This window comes from Protomyctophum bolini (assembly GCF_963924005.1).
Source record: "Protomyctophum bolini genome assembly, chromosome: 7".
In the NCBI taxonomy this organism is placed as follows: Eukaryota; Metazoa; Chordata; class Actinopteri; order Myctophiformes; family Myctophidae; genus Protomyctophum; species Protomyctophum bolini.
In genome coordinates, this window is record NC_137868.1 from 34,404,381 (window position 1) to 34,425,828 (window position 21,448).

General features: G+C 43.1%; 1 protein-coding gene across 3 annotated transcripts in view; it reads right to left on the reverse strand.

Moving 5' to 3' along the window:
• Nucleotides 1–21,448, reverse strand: part of oxr1a (oxidation resistance 1a) — a 159,340-nt gene that overhangs the window by 83,181 nt on the left and 54,711 nt on the right. For 2 of the 3 annotated variants that reach the window (XM_080769116.1, XM_080769113.1), the window contains exon 3: nucleotides 9,019–9,218. In XM_080769116.1, coding sequence (XP_080625242.1) covers nucleotides 9,019–9,218 — 200 coding nt within the window. The remainder of the gene's footprint in view (nucleotides 1–9,018; nucleotides 9,219–21,448) is intronic. The other variant, XM_080769114.1, reaches the window with a different exon arrangement.

Sequence of the window (21,448 nt, forward strand, 5' to 3'; positions counted from 1 at the left end):
CCAAACTAAGTGGGGGAACAGTGGGATTACTAGCACCATGGCATTTATAAATTGAGCCCAACGAGCAGAGGGCCGCCAAGAGACTCCCGGTCAACATAATTACACCGGCAGGCCAATATATCCAGCCCACAGATCTTTTACAGTAGCGCTGCAGTAAATTCAGTTGCAAGGCTCCTTCCTTCCGTCCGTCGCTTGGAACTGCAGAGCAAAATCAAATTGTTTGCAATTCTTTGTTTAAAAAAAACGAAAGTCAATTTGGCCATTAGGAATGTCTGTGGCCTTTGGTTCCGTCTGGCCATGGCCATTGTTCCCCATAGTTGTGATTTAGATGTACAGAGACGTATTTTTCAGATCCTGGGGGAGTCTATAGTGTCTCAGTGACATTTATTGTTTGTGGATAAGAATTTACATTGAGCCTTGAAGTGGCACAGCTGAAATCCTTGAAGTCATAATGTTATTATTTCCCTTTGAAAATGCTGAAGGACACGGAGAGCGCTTAAAAACACTCAATTAAGTTTGAAGACGCTTGGAAATGATAAAACGTCAAGAAATCCAACTAAAATGACTTGTTTTGCTAGCATGAACACCAAGCACTTCACTATGACATTGAGCGCACACACACACACACACACACACACACACACACACACACACACACACACACACACACACAAACAAACAAATGTATTGGCTGATAACTCTGTTTTACGGTTGTGGAGGTTAAACGTATTATTTCATCTCTATCTGGCCCATAAATGTCCAGAAATCAGACAGCTCCTCTCTGTGGTGACATTGAGTTGTATAGAATGGGGTTACAGTACATTATCAAAACTCTTGTCTTGGGAAGGCCTGGATTGATGTTGGTCAGGGGGCACATTCCCCATAATTCAGTCAAGTATTCTCCCCCCAGACTGGAGACGACCTGGTTAGCATTAGACTGATGGAACCAGGAACTATGTCTGCCTGCCATCATCCAATCCCGGGGACAAATGGAAACAACACACACGAGTAATTCGATAGGAACAATTCCAGTATATGACACTAACAAACTGAGTGAGCATTGATATAGCAGTGACCGCATCAAGTCTTTGATGGCAGCGGTTCCCCAGTTTAGTAGGCTATGCATTAAGCCACAGACACCCATAATTATAATAATAAAAAAATGCACGAATGCACGAATGCCACGATTTTGACTTTCACCCAGTGTCAATTATCTAATGTAATCCTGGGCGCTACACTTCCTCTGCCAACCTGGGGGGGGGGGGGGGGGGCAGAGGAAGGACTGACCTCATGCTTTCTTCTATGCATGAGGAGTCCAAGCTGCTTCTTTTCACCTGACAGGGGGGAGTTTCCCCAGCCGGACGTAGCGGTCAGGATTTCAAAGGCGTTTTTAGAATCGGCCTCAGTCAAAAATGGGTTAATTCCACAGCATGGCTATAGTCTTTGTCTGTATGTCTTTGTCTGTATGTGTGCACGCTATGAGAATAATAAGTAAAAGTCAAAACCCAGAAAAACAGAGGTGACATTCTCTGCCCATATCAAAGTTACCATCATAGCTGTATTATTGCTCTGTAGCGGTGACCAAAGCATATTATTAACCTTTGTGGAAATGGTTTCTAAGTCATTGCGGTATGTGTATGTGCGCGCGTGTGTGTGTGTGTGTGTGTGTGTGTGCGTGTGTGTACGTGTGTGTATATGCAAGCTTTCCTCATACTCTTCTGAGTGAGGACAATGACTTCTGAAATGAGTACAAGGACACAGTTAAACAGTGCAGCCATGCTCTCTGTCTGAGTGACATAAATTAACCTAGCCTAACAATGAAAGTATCTCTTCTGAGCCACTCAAGAGAGGACAAACCTCTCCAAACAATATTAACATTGTTGTGCTAGACAGAACAAGACAGATTGGGGACCCTATTATGCCTATCTTAATTACCGCTAGGCCTTATTAATTAACTTATGACATGGAGGCGTGGCCAAGGCCATTTTGCTAGTATGAGTGCGGTAATCTGTGCACAGCGCGGCAAGGCGCTAAAACAGCCCAGAAATAGTTATGAGTGTGTTTTTCAATGTTCAACCATTATTTTTAAGACATTTTGCCAAACATCTGCAACCGGATGTTATGTTGTCTAACTAGTGTGTGTGTGTGTGTGTGTGTGTGTGTGTGTGTGTGTGTGTGTTGTCGCAAATCACTTCTGGTGGTGCGATGAGAGCAGAGAAAGCCTGATCGCGAGGATCACAGCGTCGGCTATTTCCCGTGGAATAAACCTTGTTTTAACCAGAAATGCCATCTGGGACAAGCAATTGGAGATAAATGCGATTGAAAGAAAACAGATAAGAGTGGATGCTGGTGCACGAGAAATTCAAGATGGCACGCTCCAGTGTTATTGACAACACCAGCTAGCAATGCAACCCAATGCTAACGTGAGTAGCATTACGACTTGATCGATCAAAACCACTATAAAAAGGACCAATTCGCTTAGATCCCCGCCAATGGCGATGGGTCAGATTAATTCAATTGGCGTAGATCTACGCCAAAGACGGGGAATGTGTTAAAGTACAATGTTGGGAGCTTAATAAAACATTAATTCGAGGTCGCGCTAACCATATAGTCTGATCAGATCAAGGTGTTAATAGGGCTCTAAGAGTCTGAAAGCTTGTTAAAAGCCACTAGCAGCCTCGCTTCTCCTCCAGAGGAGATGCAATAATTAACTTGCATCGCGTGCGTGTGCAACCCATCTGTTTTGCCTACCGGTATATTGATAGTACCAGTAGAGATTGACAGGAAACATGGAGAGAGATTGAGACGGGGAGTGACACACAGCCAAGGCGATCGGGATTTGAACCTGCAACACGCTGTCACGCTCCACTAGAGCTGTGTTTGTGGTACTGTATGCACCTGGACCACAAGGCCTTCTCTTGGATTTGTTTTGTAGCTAAAGCTGCCTGCTGATGCTACTGTACGCTGCTAGTCTGCTGTATGCTTCCCAGGCGGGAAGGCTTGGGCTTATCTCAGCACACACAAGCAGCTCTGCTGGCACGGGCAGCATGGCATGGCTGGGGGTGCCTCTGTCAGAGCATGACAGATAGCTCTTACTCTGTCCCTCTCTGTCTCTCTATCTCTTTCAATGCACCTCCAGTCTCTTCAGTGAAAACATGCAGGGTTTTGATACTGGCACACATCATGGGTACCTGTATTGCTCGGTACCATCCTAGCCTTGTAGCCTATCCATCTACAGTATTTATCTATTCATTTCATTAATTTAACAAGGACAATTATTCAACACATTCGTTTTCACATCCATGTAAATGGGCCAGTGTTAGCCAGAAGCAAATATTGATCTGTAGTCCCTGCGCAGGTTGTTATAAAGTGGTGATAAAACTATCCATACAAAAACAAAAACATATACAATACAATACAAGTATGTAAACATAGTATGAGGGACAGAACAATTACAGTGAAATGTGAGAAGTGACACCAGTGACAAATGGAGCTGATAATTACCCATGACTATAAATTTGGTTTGTAGTCATAGTTGGTGGTCTCTCTTACTTCGGTAGGGAGACTATTCCTGTAATAGGAGGCTCTAACAGAGAATACTGTTTTACCAAACACTGCATTGTCCCTGTAAATACATCGTAGTCCCCTTTGGAAGTTGCCCTAACCTAAACCTAACCTAGCCTACAAATTCATGCAATGTGGCAGGTTGCCAGCCTTAATAATATCCTTAATTTGAACATCTCTGTTCAAATTAATACACTAACATGGCTTTGGGTTTGGTGAGCAGAAAGCTACTTTGAGAAGCAACACATGCATATAGTGTACAGTACCACACATGCACAGGCATAAATTAATGCATATGGACAATGTAATCTGCACACTACAGTATACTGTATGAATGCACTCAACCACGCATGTACACTGTATGAATGCACTCAACCACGCATGTACACATGGGCACACGCACACACACACATGCACGCACGCACGAGCGATCAGGTCAGGATCCTACAGCTTCTGAGGTAATAATGTCAATCATACTACTCCAGCAGGCTCCATCAGACTGGAATCATTTGACATTTCGGGCCAGACAACAATCTGTTAAACACTGAAAGTGAATTCACACTAACTGCTCTCTGGAAAACCACTGGTCCATGAAAGGTTTAGATTTAGTAGCCCAAAGGTCTAATATTACATTGTACAGAAAATACAATTATATATCCTTTGAAAATGAAATTTATGATTGTCCCATTTTTGTCCCAAAAACAATGATGTCCCACTTTTGTGTAATTGCCACCACTGGCTATGACTTGGATGTGTAAACACAAGCAACGTACCACGGTACCACCTGAGACAATGACATCAAACGAAAGCAATACTCATGTACAGCCTCAAGCACTTTGCTATACCTGCCAACTAGCATAATGGTTAGCACCCAGTCTGACACCATGCTGTGACTACAGCATGTTACAGCTGTAATGAATTATTTAGGAAGAAAAATACACAGTATATGTTAGTTCCAAGCGGAATAACAAGAGACAGTATTCCAGTAGGTATGGTACAAGGGAAGGCAGTTAGGGCACACACAAAACCACAACAAAAGGCCACCAGTATGGTAGCTAAGGCCCGAGCTGACACTTCCTTCGATGTATTGAATGGCTGCTAATTTAATTCCAGCCAGTGAGTCCCTTAACATGGAACTGCATATCAAACAACCTATGGTGGGGGCCTAAGGCCAGTTAGTGTATCGCTCCCCCAGCACCAATTCCTCTCCTCTTCGACCAGGCAGTGAAAATTCAATGAATAACTAACATGGGAATAATCATTCACATGCTGTCGGTGGCGGGCCATGGCTCTCAGGGCATGAGGATATGCAAAAACGGGTGGTCCTGTCTTGTTTATTAGCATTTCCTCTGTCAGGTACACAGCTGTGCAGGACCCTGTACTGTAAAAGCAGGATCAGGGTCAACACATGCATGCACATGCATGCCCTTTCGAGAGCTCCTGGGAGGACTTGCGTGATACTTAAAATAGCTTCATGTCCATTATGGCAAATTCTCCTCGTTTCTTAAAATGTGTAACTAAAGCAGTCATCTGAGCCAAGTCTGGTCATCTTCGCCAGTACTCCTTCCCTCTACCTTTGCTGTACGGCCCGCACAGGTGAGTCAAACAACAGCGTAAATGGATAAAATATGTCACCTCAAGACTGCAGTCAAGGTTGGACCAATGAACTGTGGAAATCTGTCAGTAATGTCTGTCTGTCAGATTCTCTCTCTCTATCTCTCTCTCTCTCTCTCTCCCCCCCCCCCTCAGGTCATGAATGCATTAGGAAACATGGAGGTAGAGAAGGAGAGGGGGTGAAGGGTAAGAGTGGGCAAAAAAGGCACAAAGGCAAGACAGACAAATGGTGGAGAGAGGTGCAGTCTAAAAGGCATCCTCTTAGAGGCCATTATCTGAAGTGACATGCTGTTAAGTCTCTGTGCTCTCCTTGCAAAGCCATCTGCAGGAGGCCAGTCAGTGGCCACATCGCTCACCTGTTAAGTGCTCATCTCGACCTGCCTGAGTCATCATCCTTCATGTTGTATGAATCATTTCAATGCATATCACACAGATAATCGAGAATTGTTTCTGCTCACAAAACCTGAATTACTTTGAAGAACACGCACATGCATGGCAACAAGGATAAACATATGGGTTAAAGATTGCCGATTGCCGAATGACAAATAAAAAGAGAAGCGCCTATGGCTATTCTCCCAAGAAGAAAAGCATACAATATTGGCCAGATGGAACAATGTTTGCAATACAGCTACAACATTCACTTAATTCACTACCAGTACTGATGTGGTGACAATACAAAGCATATTAAATGGGTCTATAGCTCCAGAGACGTTCCTGCTGTACATGCTATAATGATGTAAAGGTCAGACATGGCGGTGTCAGACGGAGAGTCTGGAAGAGTTGTCACAGGGATTCAGCAACCAATACTGCAGGTGTCCTGCAGATCCGCTTTGTGCAGATCGCCTGAGCTAATGTCTGACTTCTGTGCTGCACATCTGCCGTCTTCTCCTGCTTCTTTTTTCCCAGCTGCGCTCTCTCCCACCCTTTCTCCTACAGTACATGCCTGCGCTCTCCAGTCCTTTCTGCTACATGCCTCCATTTCTTGATAATCTCGCTGGATGTCATGTTGTGCCGCTTGTCCCTTGCCGTCATGTCAGATGTGCAGGGGAAATACCTGCATGCATGCGTTCATTCTTCCGTGGTCCGACAGCTTATTCCCTTCTTCCGTCATAGCCTTCCTTTCGTCTTTCCTTTCTCCCCCTTCCTTTCCTTCTGTCCTACCATTGTTGGTCGTGGTCTGGTTATTGAAATGTCTGCATTAGATGTGACTCATTAATGGCAGGTCTGCCTGAAGCCTGGCAGACAGCAAAGCTTGCTGTCTGCCACATTATTGCTCTCCCATTAGAATAAATGAGCATGATCACTCCTGTAAGATGTGACTGGGGCTGGGTTTGACTACATAAAAATGCCCCAGGGCCAGTCTTAGTGGGGCCCCATCTTTAGACAGACAGAAGAGATAGGACAGCAACTAATCAATGTCTAATTATGTGGTAGAACAGCATACATGACTGACACCCTGGAACCTCCGATATACCGAATAGTGGTGATACAGCCTACGCTCTGAAGAGGTTCTAAATTGATACAGACATTAGACAACATTAGCTAGGATGTACCGCTATGCAATCGAGACCTCCAATCTTACAAGTCCATGTCTACACATTTAAGACTTGTTGAGGCCAAAGACTGAAAATAGACGATCTACAGTAAAAGCTCACAATGCGCTGCATTCGTGACACGATGTAGCTTGTAGATCGGAGATACTGTCATACGACAGAGCAGAAATTAAGCATTAGAAGAACATATCGCAGCAGAATGAATTACCCCTTAAAGTTAATTAAGACTCAAAATGTAAGCATAGCTTTGCTTTAACTCAACTGTGTCGAGCCATCATTACAGTACATATAATTATAATGGTTGAGTGACTGAGGCTTCCAACCTTCTGCAATTAAAATTTGTGACAGCACCCAATGAAATGGATGGTGAATGACAAGAGTGGGCAAAATGTCAAGAGTCAGTGCACCTGTCCTGGTATCCCTTTTTATACAGCACTTTCTCTCATTGATTATTGCTGACTGAACTGATACGGAGGACCACAAATCAATCCACTCTGTAGTCAATACCTGGCCCGGTGAGAAACTTAGTCAATAGATGATGACTCTGTAGAATGATTCTGTACATGTACAGTGTGTGACGCTGGCATGCAGGCCTGCAGTGCCATTGTTTTCCGTCAGCCCCTTCTGTGAGGCAACTAATGGACTACAGCAGGGGTCTTCAGTGTTTTAGACCAAGGACCTCTTAGCTGAGAGATATAAAGCAAGGGTTTGAGGACTGGGAGGTTGATTCCCGAACGTGGCACGGCTGCGACACACCGCGCCAAGAGATGGGTCAAATGCAGAGAACAAATTTTGCATACAGCAATGTATGTGACAAATAGTAGGACTTTAAAGCAGATCTGTACAAGTTAATATAATGTGTGGCATTAGTAAAAAGGTACAGTATGCCTGGCCATTGGATTTCCCTTCGGCACAAAAACTACAGCCTCATCGGCCATGCTCTTCTCACAACCCCATCACTATTCCTTCTGGCAGAACAGCTAGCTCTGCAAAACTGGGGACAGGTTGTTGCATTGATTTACATGACTAATCGCCTACTGTATGCTCAAGCAAGGACATGTGGGGGAAATCTAATTCACCATGAACTCTATTGCAAGAGGGTTGCAAGAGTGTCAAACACTTCTGGTAAACAACAAAGAATAGCCTGATGTGATGGATCAGCACAACTTACTTTTGATACGTTTTTGGTAAGAACCATCTATTTTGATGACACTTTTTGCTTTGGATAGGCGGTACATACAGTGTGAAACGAGCTGGGGGAAAGTGGTGGTGACAATAAGCGGTACAGAGTTAAAGTGTACTTCGACTTAATGAGAAAGAAATAGCTCAAGGTTATTGATTATACTGCAGGTTACAGCATGCATCCTAATTACACATTCATTAAAAAAAAGTCCAAACCATATTGTTGGCTCACTTTCATGCTGTACCAAAAGTACATACATAATTATAGTCCAATGAAAAAAGGGCCATACAAAATTGCATTCTATGCATTTCCTCTTGATTTCCCCATACTATACTACAGTATCTGGCTCGTATCTCAATGTTCTTTCCTCTGAGGTGTGTGCCAGGAATCCTAATATCAACTCTCGCATTCATTGTCCTTCTGATTCACTATATGGGTCACGGTGACAATGACATTCGTAATCAGTTTGTGTGTCCCTCTCTTCTCCTCTCTCTCTCTACCTCTTTTTAAATCTTCTCATTCCTCCTTAACCTAATAACCTCTTTGTCTTTCTTTCACTCATCTTGTCTTCCTTCTCCGTCTGTTATCATCAGGCCCAGATGTACAACATTTACACTGGGGGAGGGCTACTGCATGTGCTCTCTCTTTCTAACCTTGAACGAAGCAGCTTGCTAACCCAATCAACGTCAGTGAGGTGAATATAGATTATTATTATTAGTTTAGCTCAAACTCGTTTCATCACCTCAGAGAAGGCAACCCCCTATAGTGTAGTTACTAAAGTACCTTCCAAGGCATGAATAATAGACAGTTAACCGCCAGTGGTCTCCAATAGGATTCATCACAGTGATAAATCTCATCACAGTCATGTAATTATAATTTGTAGGCAGGAAATTAATTAGGAGACGAGGCACGGGAGAGGCGGCGAAATTTGCCAGAGTACAAAGTTCAGATAACAGGTGTGAGAAACGTGAAGCTACAGTGTGAGATTCATGACATGACACCGGCACCACCCCATTCTGAAAACCTGTGTCCTATAGGAAGCAGACATGAAAGAACGCACACACTCAGATGCGTGAGACGGATTTCCGCAACCCTCTCACTTACCAATGGTGTAGCCTCGCTTCAGTTCGCCACACCGCGGGCTGAAGCGCTGTGAATTGGTGGCATTGTTTTCCCGAACCGCGAGAGCCGTGGCTGTCTTTGCAACAGGTGGTGTGGCCTTGTTGAGGGATGAGCTTGGCACCAAAGTCGAGGAGAACCCTTGATTGGCAATATCCACCGACTGTGACTTGTTCTTCAGTCTGCTGGGAACATAGTAGAGAAAGAGCCCATTAAAATTCATAAATGTGTAACATTCATTTTAAGAAGTATTTTTGGTGATGCCTCGGGCAACATCGCGTCATACATCCTCTATAGCCTACTGTATGTTTAGGAATGCAAACAAGAAGTAATGAGAAATGGCATGAATATGTTTAACCCATTAAGACTATTAAGGCCTATTCTAAACACCCCCCCCCATCTGAAAATGTTTTGTGCCAGGGACCCCCTTAAGATTTGTTAAGAGATTCCAAATTATTATTTTATGTGGTTTGATTATTGTGAAAAATATACCAATGAAAGCATATATAAAAAATAATGTTTTAATTGAAACAGTTACACAGAATGACTTTAGGTTCATGTTCATTGCAAATGTGAAATTCTCCATGTCATTGCATACACAATGTAAATACAGGATGGCCATGACCATGGAAGGACATGGCTAAAGGAGGTTTTGTGTAAACATAGTAAATGACAAACGTGTTAATCAAAGAGCATTCAAGGTTATTGATATTGATGGGTTTGCCATTGAAATGTAATTGAGCAAGACATTTTTTGCAGCTACAAGGATTTTGTGAGAAGAAATCAATAAGGTAATCACAATCTTGTTAAGGGTGAATTTATTTACATTGCCCTGCTCATCAAATGCGAGAGACCACTTATATAATTATGTAAGATGTAAATTGTAAGATTTAATGGAAAGATGTAAATGGCGTGCAGACTCACTGAGCTGGGTCAAATTAAAGCTACCTAGGTCATTTCATAATGCCTATTAAAATGACGACAAGATTAAGAGTAGGATTTGGAGAGTTTCTAAATGAGTTCAGCAGGCTAATCCGAGCAGGTAATCTGAAGTCTCAGAGTGGTAGGCCAACGCAGGCCTATCCAGTCAGCCATGTTACTATACATGCAAACATGTAGACCTACCATAAAGAAACGTTCACATGCACATAATGTACTAATGTATGGACACATAGGGCTCCATCTTGCGCCACCCTTATCCCTTATCCCTAAATGTATGTCATTTTCTACGATTTTGAAAAACATTTTAAAATAGTTCAACTAGCCGATCTACATTGAGACATTGTGAGCTTGTAGATCGGCTATTTAAACTATTTTAAAAGGTTTTTGAAAATAGTAAAATATGGCAAATTAGTTTAGGGATAAGGGTTAAGGGGTGACGCAAGATATAGCCCGTAAAGTTATATGCTTTAGTCTAAACTTATGGAGTTAAAAAAGGGAGCGAAATGACAGCCAAAACACTAACATTGGTTAGTCCATTCTGGAAAAAGCCCTGAAACAGCAATACAAGATTCCCAGCACTCGGCTCTGTTGCAGTTACTGTACTTCCAATCATTCGGGTAAAACTGCTGAAGCCAACAGAATCCTTCCAGCCATTTCACAAAAGTGCACATCCCCGGACATAGCATCTACAAGCTAATGAAAATGCATAATCTCCACAGAGATGCTGTCCTTCCGTTTTCCCACTCTTTACAAACTGAAGGACAGCATAGATGAATACACACAGGGGAGACAATCATTGCTGGATGAGATAGAAAATAAAAAGCCAGGTAAAATTATTAAGTTCATGGTCCACAGATCATTTCTGCAAACAAGTCCCCAGAGTCTATTTAACAAACACTATAATTACCATTTCCATAGAAAAAACCCCATATATTAACATATTCGATTGCACTCCCTAAGAGCTATCATCAAGAGCTAATGCGAGCTGGGAGGCAGAAAGCTAAACAAATTGAACTGTTTGCCAGGTACTGCCAATGGTGGTTTTGACGAAGGTGGGCGTGCTTGGATATAGCATAAAATGAAGGTAGTGTTAATGTGATGCAAGACAGCATAGAAAGAGAGAGAGAGAGAGAGAGAGAGAGAGAGAGAGAGAGACAGATAGAGACAGGGACAGAGAGAGAAAGAGAGAGAGATGCATTAGACTTAGCATGAAGTCTATTTCCAGTCCCTTAGGAGTTAGCTCTAATTACTGTCTCATCAGTCGAGCAGAAGCCCCTCTTCTAGCTCCGTTTCACTGAGCTGCAACCGGTGTCTAAACAGACTGCGGTGGGTGTGTGACAGAGAATGAGAGAGGATGCATGCACCCCATCCTCTCTGGGTGAGACGGAAAGAGAGGGAGAGACAAGAGACAGAAAAGTGAGATAAACACAGTCAATGTGCCAGGGCATGTGTATGTGCATGTCAAATGGAGCAGAGGAACTTCGAAAACAAAAGACTAAGTAAAAGCAGAGAGAAGCTACAGAATGTAACTTTCTGTGTGTGTGTGTGTGTGTGTGTGTGTGTGTGTGTGTGTGTGTGTGTGTGTGTGTGTGTGTGTGTGTGTGTGTGTGTGTGTGTGTGTGTGTGTGTGTGTATGTGTGTGTGCGTGCGTGCGCGGCATAACTCAGACAGTGTCCGACTGTTAAGTCCCAAACTTGGCGTTATTAGATCTGCAATCCGAGAGACACAAAGAGGAAGAGAGAGACGAAGAAGAGAAGAAGGAAAATAGCAGATCTAGTAGATTGGATATCAAACTATAAGGTTAAATGTATTGGTATGGCCATTGGCCACCCATGTCACGACAATAACAGATTTTCTACGGAATAACTGTAATTTTGGTCGAGCAACATGGTCGTACGACAAATTATACATTAGGCTAAACACCCTTGATCATTCTTAAATCATACAAAACACAAGATCATAATGTGTCTCCCTAGGGTTACATGTTCTGAATCTCTCACACAAAGAATAGAGAGAGAGGGCGAGAGACCTAGTAGAAGAGTGTTAGTGGGTCAGAGGTGAGCCCTGACAGATGGTAAACCACATAATGATGTAATGGACATCCTTTGTTTACAGACAGCTTCTGTGTCTCAACCACATGGCCCACTTAACATCCAGGAGTTCCGCCGCCCTAGCTGATAATCCCAGGTGAGTGCACCATGCTGCAAACAGAATCGCTCCTCAACTGCAAAAAAACGTCAGAAAAAAATACCCTGGCGGGTAATTGTGGCAGGATTAAGAAGCTTTCTTCTCACACCACAGGTGATTGGCTGCTGCTTGTGACGCCACTGGTTTGTCATTGTTTTAAAAATAGTAAAATAGGCTTAATGATCCTGATGCCGTTAAGCTTTGAGTTCACCAGTCTCTCCCCCCACATAACAAATCAAAGGAGATACAGTATAAATGCGTGTCAACAAAGATACTGTACTAGTATTGATTTCTATTAGAAAACTCTGTCTCTTAACTTTGAGTGCCTCCCGCGATTCAGTCTAATGTCTCAAAGGGACATTTTCGCCAGTTGTCACTGAGGGCAACTGCATTCAGGGTAAACACACTGTGTTGAAAACGTTCCCATGAATCAGAGACATGTTGCCATCACTAAGCCCTTCAAAAGGCATACACGTTGTGCTCCACGGCTACAGCAACATTATTTTGTTTTTGGTTATCCATTCATATGTTTGGTTGGTTTGTAGCACACATGTCACGCATGTTTCACAAGTCCACAAATCTGATGAGTTGGGTTGGCCAATATGATCTAATATGGCAAATAGAATCCCTGCGTGCTTTCAGCAGATAGTTTGTTTAGTAGTGTTCACAACGAAATTCAGATGAAGATGCTTGGCAGCTGGATTTGTTGGTTTGTCTTGTTTGTCAAAGAATAAACATATTGTTTTTTTTAAATAGTTCATTTGACAATTTCAAAGTGTCGGGTTGTGTGGTGATGACATTGTAATGTCGTTGTTCATTACGTAAAATACCCAATGACGTTACTCCAACAGACTGCCATCTGGAAGATGTCAACAGAACATCAACACATTGTTAAACACATCATGTCCCTATTTTTGGCTCGTCATTATATAGGCCATTCAAAAAAAGGACCGAGAAATAGAGGAAAATAAACGCAACCGCATTTTGCTTTTCTCCGCACTGCTTTGCTCTGGCCTCTCTGCCAGGAGGCCATCGTATATACAGTATGAAGCACTGCCAAACTCTGCAAAGATTATTCAAATCTACAGGGATCCACGTGGTTTGGCAAAGGAAAAATAAGCAACAGGGAATTTGGGGCTCATTCAAAACACGCTTTCGCTCCCCTACTAAGAAGGATTAGACCTTGAAAAAAGGAGACCATGCTCGTCCTCGCAGCAACAATATCATATTTGTGTGATATTGTGGTGGTGGTGGTGGTGTTTACTTAAAGCTCTAGATATAGTCCTGGGCTGTATGGATCCCATAGGGGACGACTGGCTTGACGTCACACCCCCTTACTGTGCTGGCAGCAGAATGACCCGTCTGATAGCAATAACGATGCCTCGGAGCCCCATTACTATGAATGCTGTGCTTATGTAACTTTGAAGGAAAGCAGAGGGAATAAATGTATCACATTTGTTTATTGTAAAGAAACCTCATTAGGTGGACAAACTACAGTGTAACCCAACTGTATGCACTGCAGTGGTACACAGAGTCCCTTGTGAGAGATATGAAAATTAGTTGACGGTCGGTTAACATTATGTGCTGCTCGTGTGCAGCGTGCATAGTGGTTAGACATACAGTACAGTGTGAAGATGGCCTTGATGGAGTTATACGTACATTTGCAACATCTATACAGCACCAAAATGTATAATTCTTTCTTTAGAGAAAAGAAGGTGTTGAATTACATAACAGAAATGCCTTCAAGGCCATGTTATGCTATGCTTTCAGGTTATCACTCTTTGTGCATTACCATCTTTCTTATCTTATTGTAAATGCATAACTGGCAACCTATTTATTTCAGTCTTGGTAAAACAATTATGAGTCATTAATAGTAACCTACTATAAATGCATATGGTGTGTATTTATAGAATACTCTTCTTAGCAACCATGGATGAAGAATTGAGGAATTGGGCATCAACTCATTAAGCTTGCATTCTTTTGTCCTCCCTCAATCCTGAGAAAATGACCTCCTTATAGAAATTCCTCTCAAAAACATTATTTTAATCTTTGTGCCATGTACTGGGGTTGTGTTGCCATAAAATAATGTATTCACTTTTCTGGGAATGATTGATCTAGTCAAGCACATACAGTAGGGACGCAATGCAGATGTGTCCAAAAGTACATAGTCCATTCCAGGCAAGCTAAAGTGAAAAATTATTGAAGGGATTTCAGTTTAGATTTAGATCCCAGGCACACAATCATAACAGCACAATTGGACAACAGTGGACTGGCTTAAGCCAAATAGAGATGAATCAATGTGCTGCCCGTCACGCTATAACCCCGTTTCTGATACGGACACATGGAGAGAAGGCAATAACAACCTGCGGCTCAGTATGTTAATGAGAGCCTCTGGAGTCCAGAAGCCTAATGAAATAGTCCCGGACCCCTGCTCTCCGCTCTGTGGCTGGGACCCCTTGGTGTAATGATCTATGGAGCTCTATGGCCCGCCACACTCCTCTGCCCTCGCTAAATGCCAGAGCGGCAATTCTGTTGTCACTTGTCACGGCTGTGTGGCGGTTTTGAACAATGAAGCCTGAACGTCGACGGCCTGCTTATCAAAAGCGGCGAGACGAGGAAGAGGCAACTGACAGACAGAAAGCAAAAGAAAACGGGAATGAATTTATGAGTGATCAGTTCTCCTCGTTTTTCATGGATGGAACCGTGCTTGTCACTACAAAACAGCCAAACGTTTAAAAGTAAATTTAAAAGTAAATGCATGACCTTCTTCAAAACTAGAATTATTGAGCATAAGAGCAATATCAGAATTAATGATGAGAAGTCTCCAGTGGCCAGGCATTTCAATTTTGTAAAACGTGACATTTGTACTTTGAGATTCGAAGGTTTAGAGATATAATAGTCAATCCACTAAAAAGAGGTGGAGATAGAGGCCGGGTTCTGCTTCAAAAAGAGGATTATTGGATCCACTTCTTAAATACAGAGTTTCCTAAAGGAATGAATGAAGAGCTTTTATTGAATAGCTTTTTGTAATTGAACAGTTTGGAATCTATTACTTTTGTAATTGTAAAATACGAAAAACGTAATAATGAATATGAAATGTATTATATTATATGAACTGAGTGAATTGATTTCACAAATGAGACCCAGCTGTGATCTGTCGCTTAGCTAGCCGATATATTATCTTCTCTGTGAGACATACTCTAGTTTGAAATGCTGAGGAAGGCCTGCGTGCCAAAACACGTTTGTTTCTCTAGGTGGACTGCTGCTGCATGTGATTTCATGAAATAAAGAAACTTTATTAAGAGAGTGCGGATAATCCCCTTTTTCCATTGATCTTAAAGAATCTGCACCTCATCAGCTACAGAGACTCAACTTGACTCCCTGAGTAGAGCACACCTTCACCTATAGCCTATATGTTAAATTACTTTAAAAGCTGAGGTGAACAATGTACCGACCACATCCGCCATTAGTCATGTAAAACATTAAACAGCTTGTATGTATTACCCAGAATTAAGTCTAATGTATATGTTATTTCTAAAGCCCTATAGATCACCAAAAGCTGGTTTTCAAAAAAAGAAGTGGGACGTTAATTCCTGAGTCCTGGCATACAATCTCCTTCTAATGCCGGCATATCAGCAAAATGATTGAGCTTGGCAGCATTTCAGATGTGGTTCTTGCTATACTGTCGACTTTTTCTGTTTTGCATTTTGGTTCCAACAGTGAGGGCAGACGGAGGTCAACTGCTGTAGCCTATTTTGGGGGTGAAAATAGAGCACAAGCTACACAGGTCTCCACCAGGTCTGGAACATTTGTTGTGTTTGGACAAAATGTGTAGGAGTAATATATAAACGTTTTTTAATGTGCCTCCAGTCCTGGTGGTGCTATAATAGGGGAATGCTGACTTGGTGGAAACCACAATCAGACGCTACATTCACGATTTGCTGCATTTTGTTCTAAACGGACCAGTCCTGAAAACTTTAGATGACAATCGTAGCCAATTAGGATGGAATATGAAAAATCAAACAGATCAAAATTGTGTACAGATGTGCGTAATGTATGGATAAAATCTGTATATATATATTTTTTTTTTGGAGACATTACGAGAGCAGAGGCTGTATTTGAGATCTGTCAATTTTCTAGCTCAAGAGAGGAGAGGACTGTTGATAACGAGAGAGAACTCTAGATGACCTCAGACACCTGGGGGAATGTTGCTTACTGGCACTTGTGCTGTGTTTTACTACACATGCTATTAGGGCATATTGTACGAGGTGAACATAAACAGAGAGAGAGAGAGAGAGAGAGAGAGAGAGAGAGAGAGAGAGAGAGAGAGATGCCCCCCCCCCCCCGGCACTGCCAGTCCTCCTCCCAGCGGTCGCCCTAATCCTCAAGTCTCTATGGTTTTGGGTGGATGGCTCATCATAGTTGTTGTGGCCGCAAGTACGCCTCCTGGTCCAAACTGCATGGTTTGTCAACAAACTCATCCATATGTAGAAATTAACCTCACGCCATTCCATGTTGGATACATGCCTCTTCAAATCAGATCAGGTTCCGCCTCAACATTTATAAAAACTAAAGGCCAGGTTATTTATAATGTTATATAACATAATGCCGTATTCATAACCTGATTTGTATATTTTATTTAAAACATGAATAAAGGCTGCGTTATCATCATCATCCTTAATTGTACTGTATGTGGCAGAGAAAATGATGGAGTTCACCTCCCGCTCTGGCCCACGGCGGGGCGGGGTATGAGCCCCACGGCGGGGCGGGGTATGAGCCCCACGGCGGGGCGGGGTATGAGCCCCACGGCGGGGCGGGGTATGAGCCCCACAACAAATAAAGAAATGAGGTCTCCGAGGTACCGAGACTTGTTGGGTACGATTCTGTCCCTATCCGTACATATCTCGGACGGCGCTGATTCGACTGAAGGTGACTTCGCAATGTTCTGCACGGCGACTCTCTGGGCGCCGTGGCTCAAGTCACCTTCAGGTGGCCTGTCTCCGTCGGTGAATGGTTTTCCAATAGGGAACAGTGCAAGATGGGAATGAATGTCCCGCACAGTTATGCAAAACCATTGGTGACGCGTTTATTCAATGAAGTAATTATTTACCAAAAGAATGGTAAATAAATAAATATTATAATATAATATATATAAATAATATATATAAATAATAAATAAATACACTTTCTGTTCCTCCTCATCAGTCAAGCAGCAAAGTACACATTACACAGACACACACACACACACACACACACACACACACACACACACACACACACATGAACAAGCAAATACACTTGCATTCTGTCCGTCGCCGAATCCATCTTGCAATCGCACACACATAAATGTGCAGTGCAACTGCACATCCCCCCCCCCCCACCCACCACCATTTGAAACCCTTTTGTTTTAATCTTGATGATTATGGCATACAGCAAAAATCCATATCATGTCTATCTATAAATGCACCATGCCTCTGTGTGTACGTATGTCTGTAATCCACGTAACTCGAGAACCGTTCCCCTCGCCGACTTCAAACCCTCCACCGCAGGGAGTTCAGTGCCCGGTGTCGAGTTGGTCGGACCCACGGTTGTCCAGAACCGCAACAAAAGGCCCCTGCTCGGGCTCTGGCCAGGCTCCAGTGGCCAGGCATTTCAGTGAACAGTGCAAGATGGGAATGAATGTCCCGCACAGTTATGCAAAACCATTGGTGACGCGTTTATTCAATGAAGTAATTATTTACCAAAAGAATGGTGTACCTTTTCTCATGCCCCCAATGTAAGCGCCTTTGGGGACTTGGTCCTGCTATATAAATCTGAGATATTATTATTATTACTAGAACTCGACCGGTCTCGCTCTAGCTCCACGCCATACTGTACTGTAGCGGCGTTAGCGCACTGTACCATACTGTACACGCAATTACGGCTGGAGGGCGAGACACTGTACACACAGACACATGTCGATGTACAGTACTGTATGTAGTTAAGACTGAGGATAGGAAAGTGCGCACGCAAGCACAGAAAGAGACAACAATGCACGATTGCACAGGCGTACAAACGATTAAACACGCACAGACAAACGTTTGCAGAAGCACACGCATGTTCTGTTGAGTGGTTTCTGTTTCTGTGGCGCGAGTGGAATGCTCAAAGTGCACACAGCAGCACAGCAGTGGAATGCTCACAGTGCACACAGCAGCACAGCAGTGGAATGCTCACAGTGCACACAGCAGCACAGCAGTGGAATGCTTACAGTGCACACAGCAGCACAGCAGCACAGCAGTGGAATGCTCACAGTGCACACAGCAGCACAGCAGCACAGCAGCAAGCGAGGGGCGAAAGGGGGAGGGACCTTCGGAAGGCTGTGCTCTGTGCTGGTGGCGTTTGAAGATGGTGGTGTGGAAAGTTGTGACGATTTTGATGTCACAGTAAGCTGGGCAGTTAGATCGTGTTTTGATCGCAAACAATATTTGTACAGTAAATATGACAGTTGTGTGGAATCTGTGGATGCAATGTAGTGCATCTGGATTCGGGTGGCATTCCGTTTTCTTTGTGCATGGAGAGATGTGTGCTAACAGAGTGGTTTGGTAGGAGAAGGAGGACGGATAAACGGACACATTGGCTTTGCGAATGCTTTCATTAGGGTAGTAGGATTCTATAAAAAATATGGCAGTGTGTTGCAGTAATTTGCAGGTCAACGACTTGCATAAAGGTTAAAATATATACAGCATCTCTACAGTCTGCCCTTGCTGTGTTTAAATAACATTCTTGGCATGCATGCACACACGCCAGACACAGCTTGCACAGTGTCTTTCAAATCAACAACACCCAGCTGGTTGCACAGACCAACCCACACCCACCTACTAGTGCACGCACGCACGCATACACACACACACACACACACACGCACGCACGCAGACTAGGAAGACATAAGCAAACACAATGCCCCACCAACCAACCATCCCTCTAGCTGCATCTAATGATTTCTCCATCACTTAGCAGCATCTGCCAACAATGTAGGACAACTGTGTGTTCTGATCAAAAGCCAGTCCATGAATCAACAATTCGGCCCATAAACTCAGCCGGAGGAGCGACTGCTATTCATTTTCTAAAATGTATCAATATCACACACAAACACCCCCCAGCCAAGACCTTTCAGTTCACTAACAGAAGGCATGGAGGGAAGGAAAATCACTCCGTTTCATAATTTGTCTGGATCCAACTCCAGGGCATATTCTCTCTCATACACTTTCTGTTCCTCCTCATCAGTCAAGCAGCAAAGTACACATTACACAGACACACACACACACACACACACACACACACACACACACACACACACACACACACACATGAACAAGCAAATACACTTGCATTCTGTCCGTCGCCGAATCCATCTTGCAATCGCACACACATGAATGTGCAGTGCAACTGCACATCCCCCCCCCCCCCCCCACCCACCACCCACCACCATTTGAAACCCTTTTGTTTTAATCTTGATGATTATGGCATACAGCAAAAATCCATATCATGTCTATCTATAAATGCACCATGCCTCTGTGTGTACGTATGTCTGTAATCCACGTAACTCGAGAACCGTTCCCCTCGCCGACTTCAAACCCTCCACCGCAGGGAGTTCAGTGCCCGGTGTCGAGTTGGTCGGACCCACGGTTGTCCAGAACCGCAACAAAAGGCCCCTGCTCGGGCTCTGGCCAGGCTCCATATACAGGGCTGGCCTGTTCTGACATCACAACACTCCATATTTGGGCATGCCTGACACAGAACTCCATATAGGATAAAGGGGAGACCCGTACAATGGGGTACCCATACAAATCTGGATCTCGAACGGTCTAGTATATTTGAATATTACATAAGACCACCAAAGAAAGGATTTATAATACAGGTCTGGGACTACTTTTTTGAACAAATTATTTCAACAATGGAGCATAGCATGGAGGTGATCAGCCTGTGGCACTGCTGAGGGGTTATGGAAGTCGGTTTGCTTTGATAGCAAGCTCATTAAAGCTCATCTGTATTGTTGAGTCTAGTGTCTCACATTCCTAACAATACTCTCTATGAATCTAAAATAGCCTATATCAAAGTTTCACTTTTTGGATTATATTACATGAGAAAATCTATACTTTTCCACAACATCAACATTTGTTTGGATTAATGTGTAAACTATATCTCACTTAAGGCCATACTGTATGCCATCCTTTCCTGCCTACCTCAATCTATTGACCCGTTTCCTATGGCTCATAAGTCTTTGCGTTTTGTGTGTGCATAACTTCCTCTTCCTGTGTTGCCAGATTTGGCAAGAGAAACAAGTGGCCAGGTCTATGAAAACAAGCACAAAATAAAATAGCAGATCTACAAGGTCACAGCGACACATATGAGGTTGTAAATCTGTTATTTAAAAAGATAGAGAATAATTCAATTTATTTTAACATTTAACAAAATATTATATATTAATCTGGGGTTCCTTGACGTGAAGAAATGTGGGAACCACTGGTTTATTTACAAGCGACATTACAGAAAAACAAGCCAAATGTCGCTTATAATAAGCAGACATGGCAATACTGGCTGAAAGAAGTGAAGCACACATAAGGAGCCGCCGAAACAGGTGAATAGACATCAGGCAATGCACCAGACATCCTGTGTTTGGCTTAACATAGCACTGTCAAAAAAGAAGGATCACAGTTAACCACATGAGCTACAAGCTTGTAGGTTGGCTATTTTTGGTGATTTGGTGATTGGCTAGATTGAAGAAAAGGAGGGGCCGGACTCTGGTTAAGTAAGTATAGGGTTTAAGTGGTTAACTTCAAACAGTCATTGATTGACTCTGCAAAGACAATGAGGTCCCAGGGCTGTATAAACCCAAAATAGATGCCAGACTGTCCTTAGACTATATTCTTTTGGGGATCTTTATGGCATCCATTTGGTAAATCTTCAGGATGCGGGAAAACATTGGTTATGCATAGCCCTGACCTAAAGAACCCTGTTTGAGCAGGACCGGCCGTAGGATTTAGATCGTTTGTGGCACAACCACCAAACCAAAGGAGGAAATTTGGCAACTGCACACTATAATACGTACACGTAGTAGGGTCAGGTTATGCTAAAAGGATAACAGCAATTTCTGTTTCCAAATTGGAAATGCAACAAAAGTTTATTTCATGGCAATGATGATATTGGTTATTTATGGTCATCTCCCTGGACAGAGTTAAATTAGTATTACTAACCAAAGTTCTGTCTAAGCAGGCGACATAGAGTAGTCGACAGGCCCATATGCAAA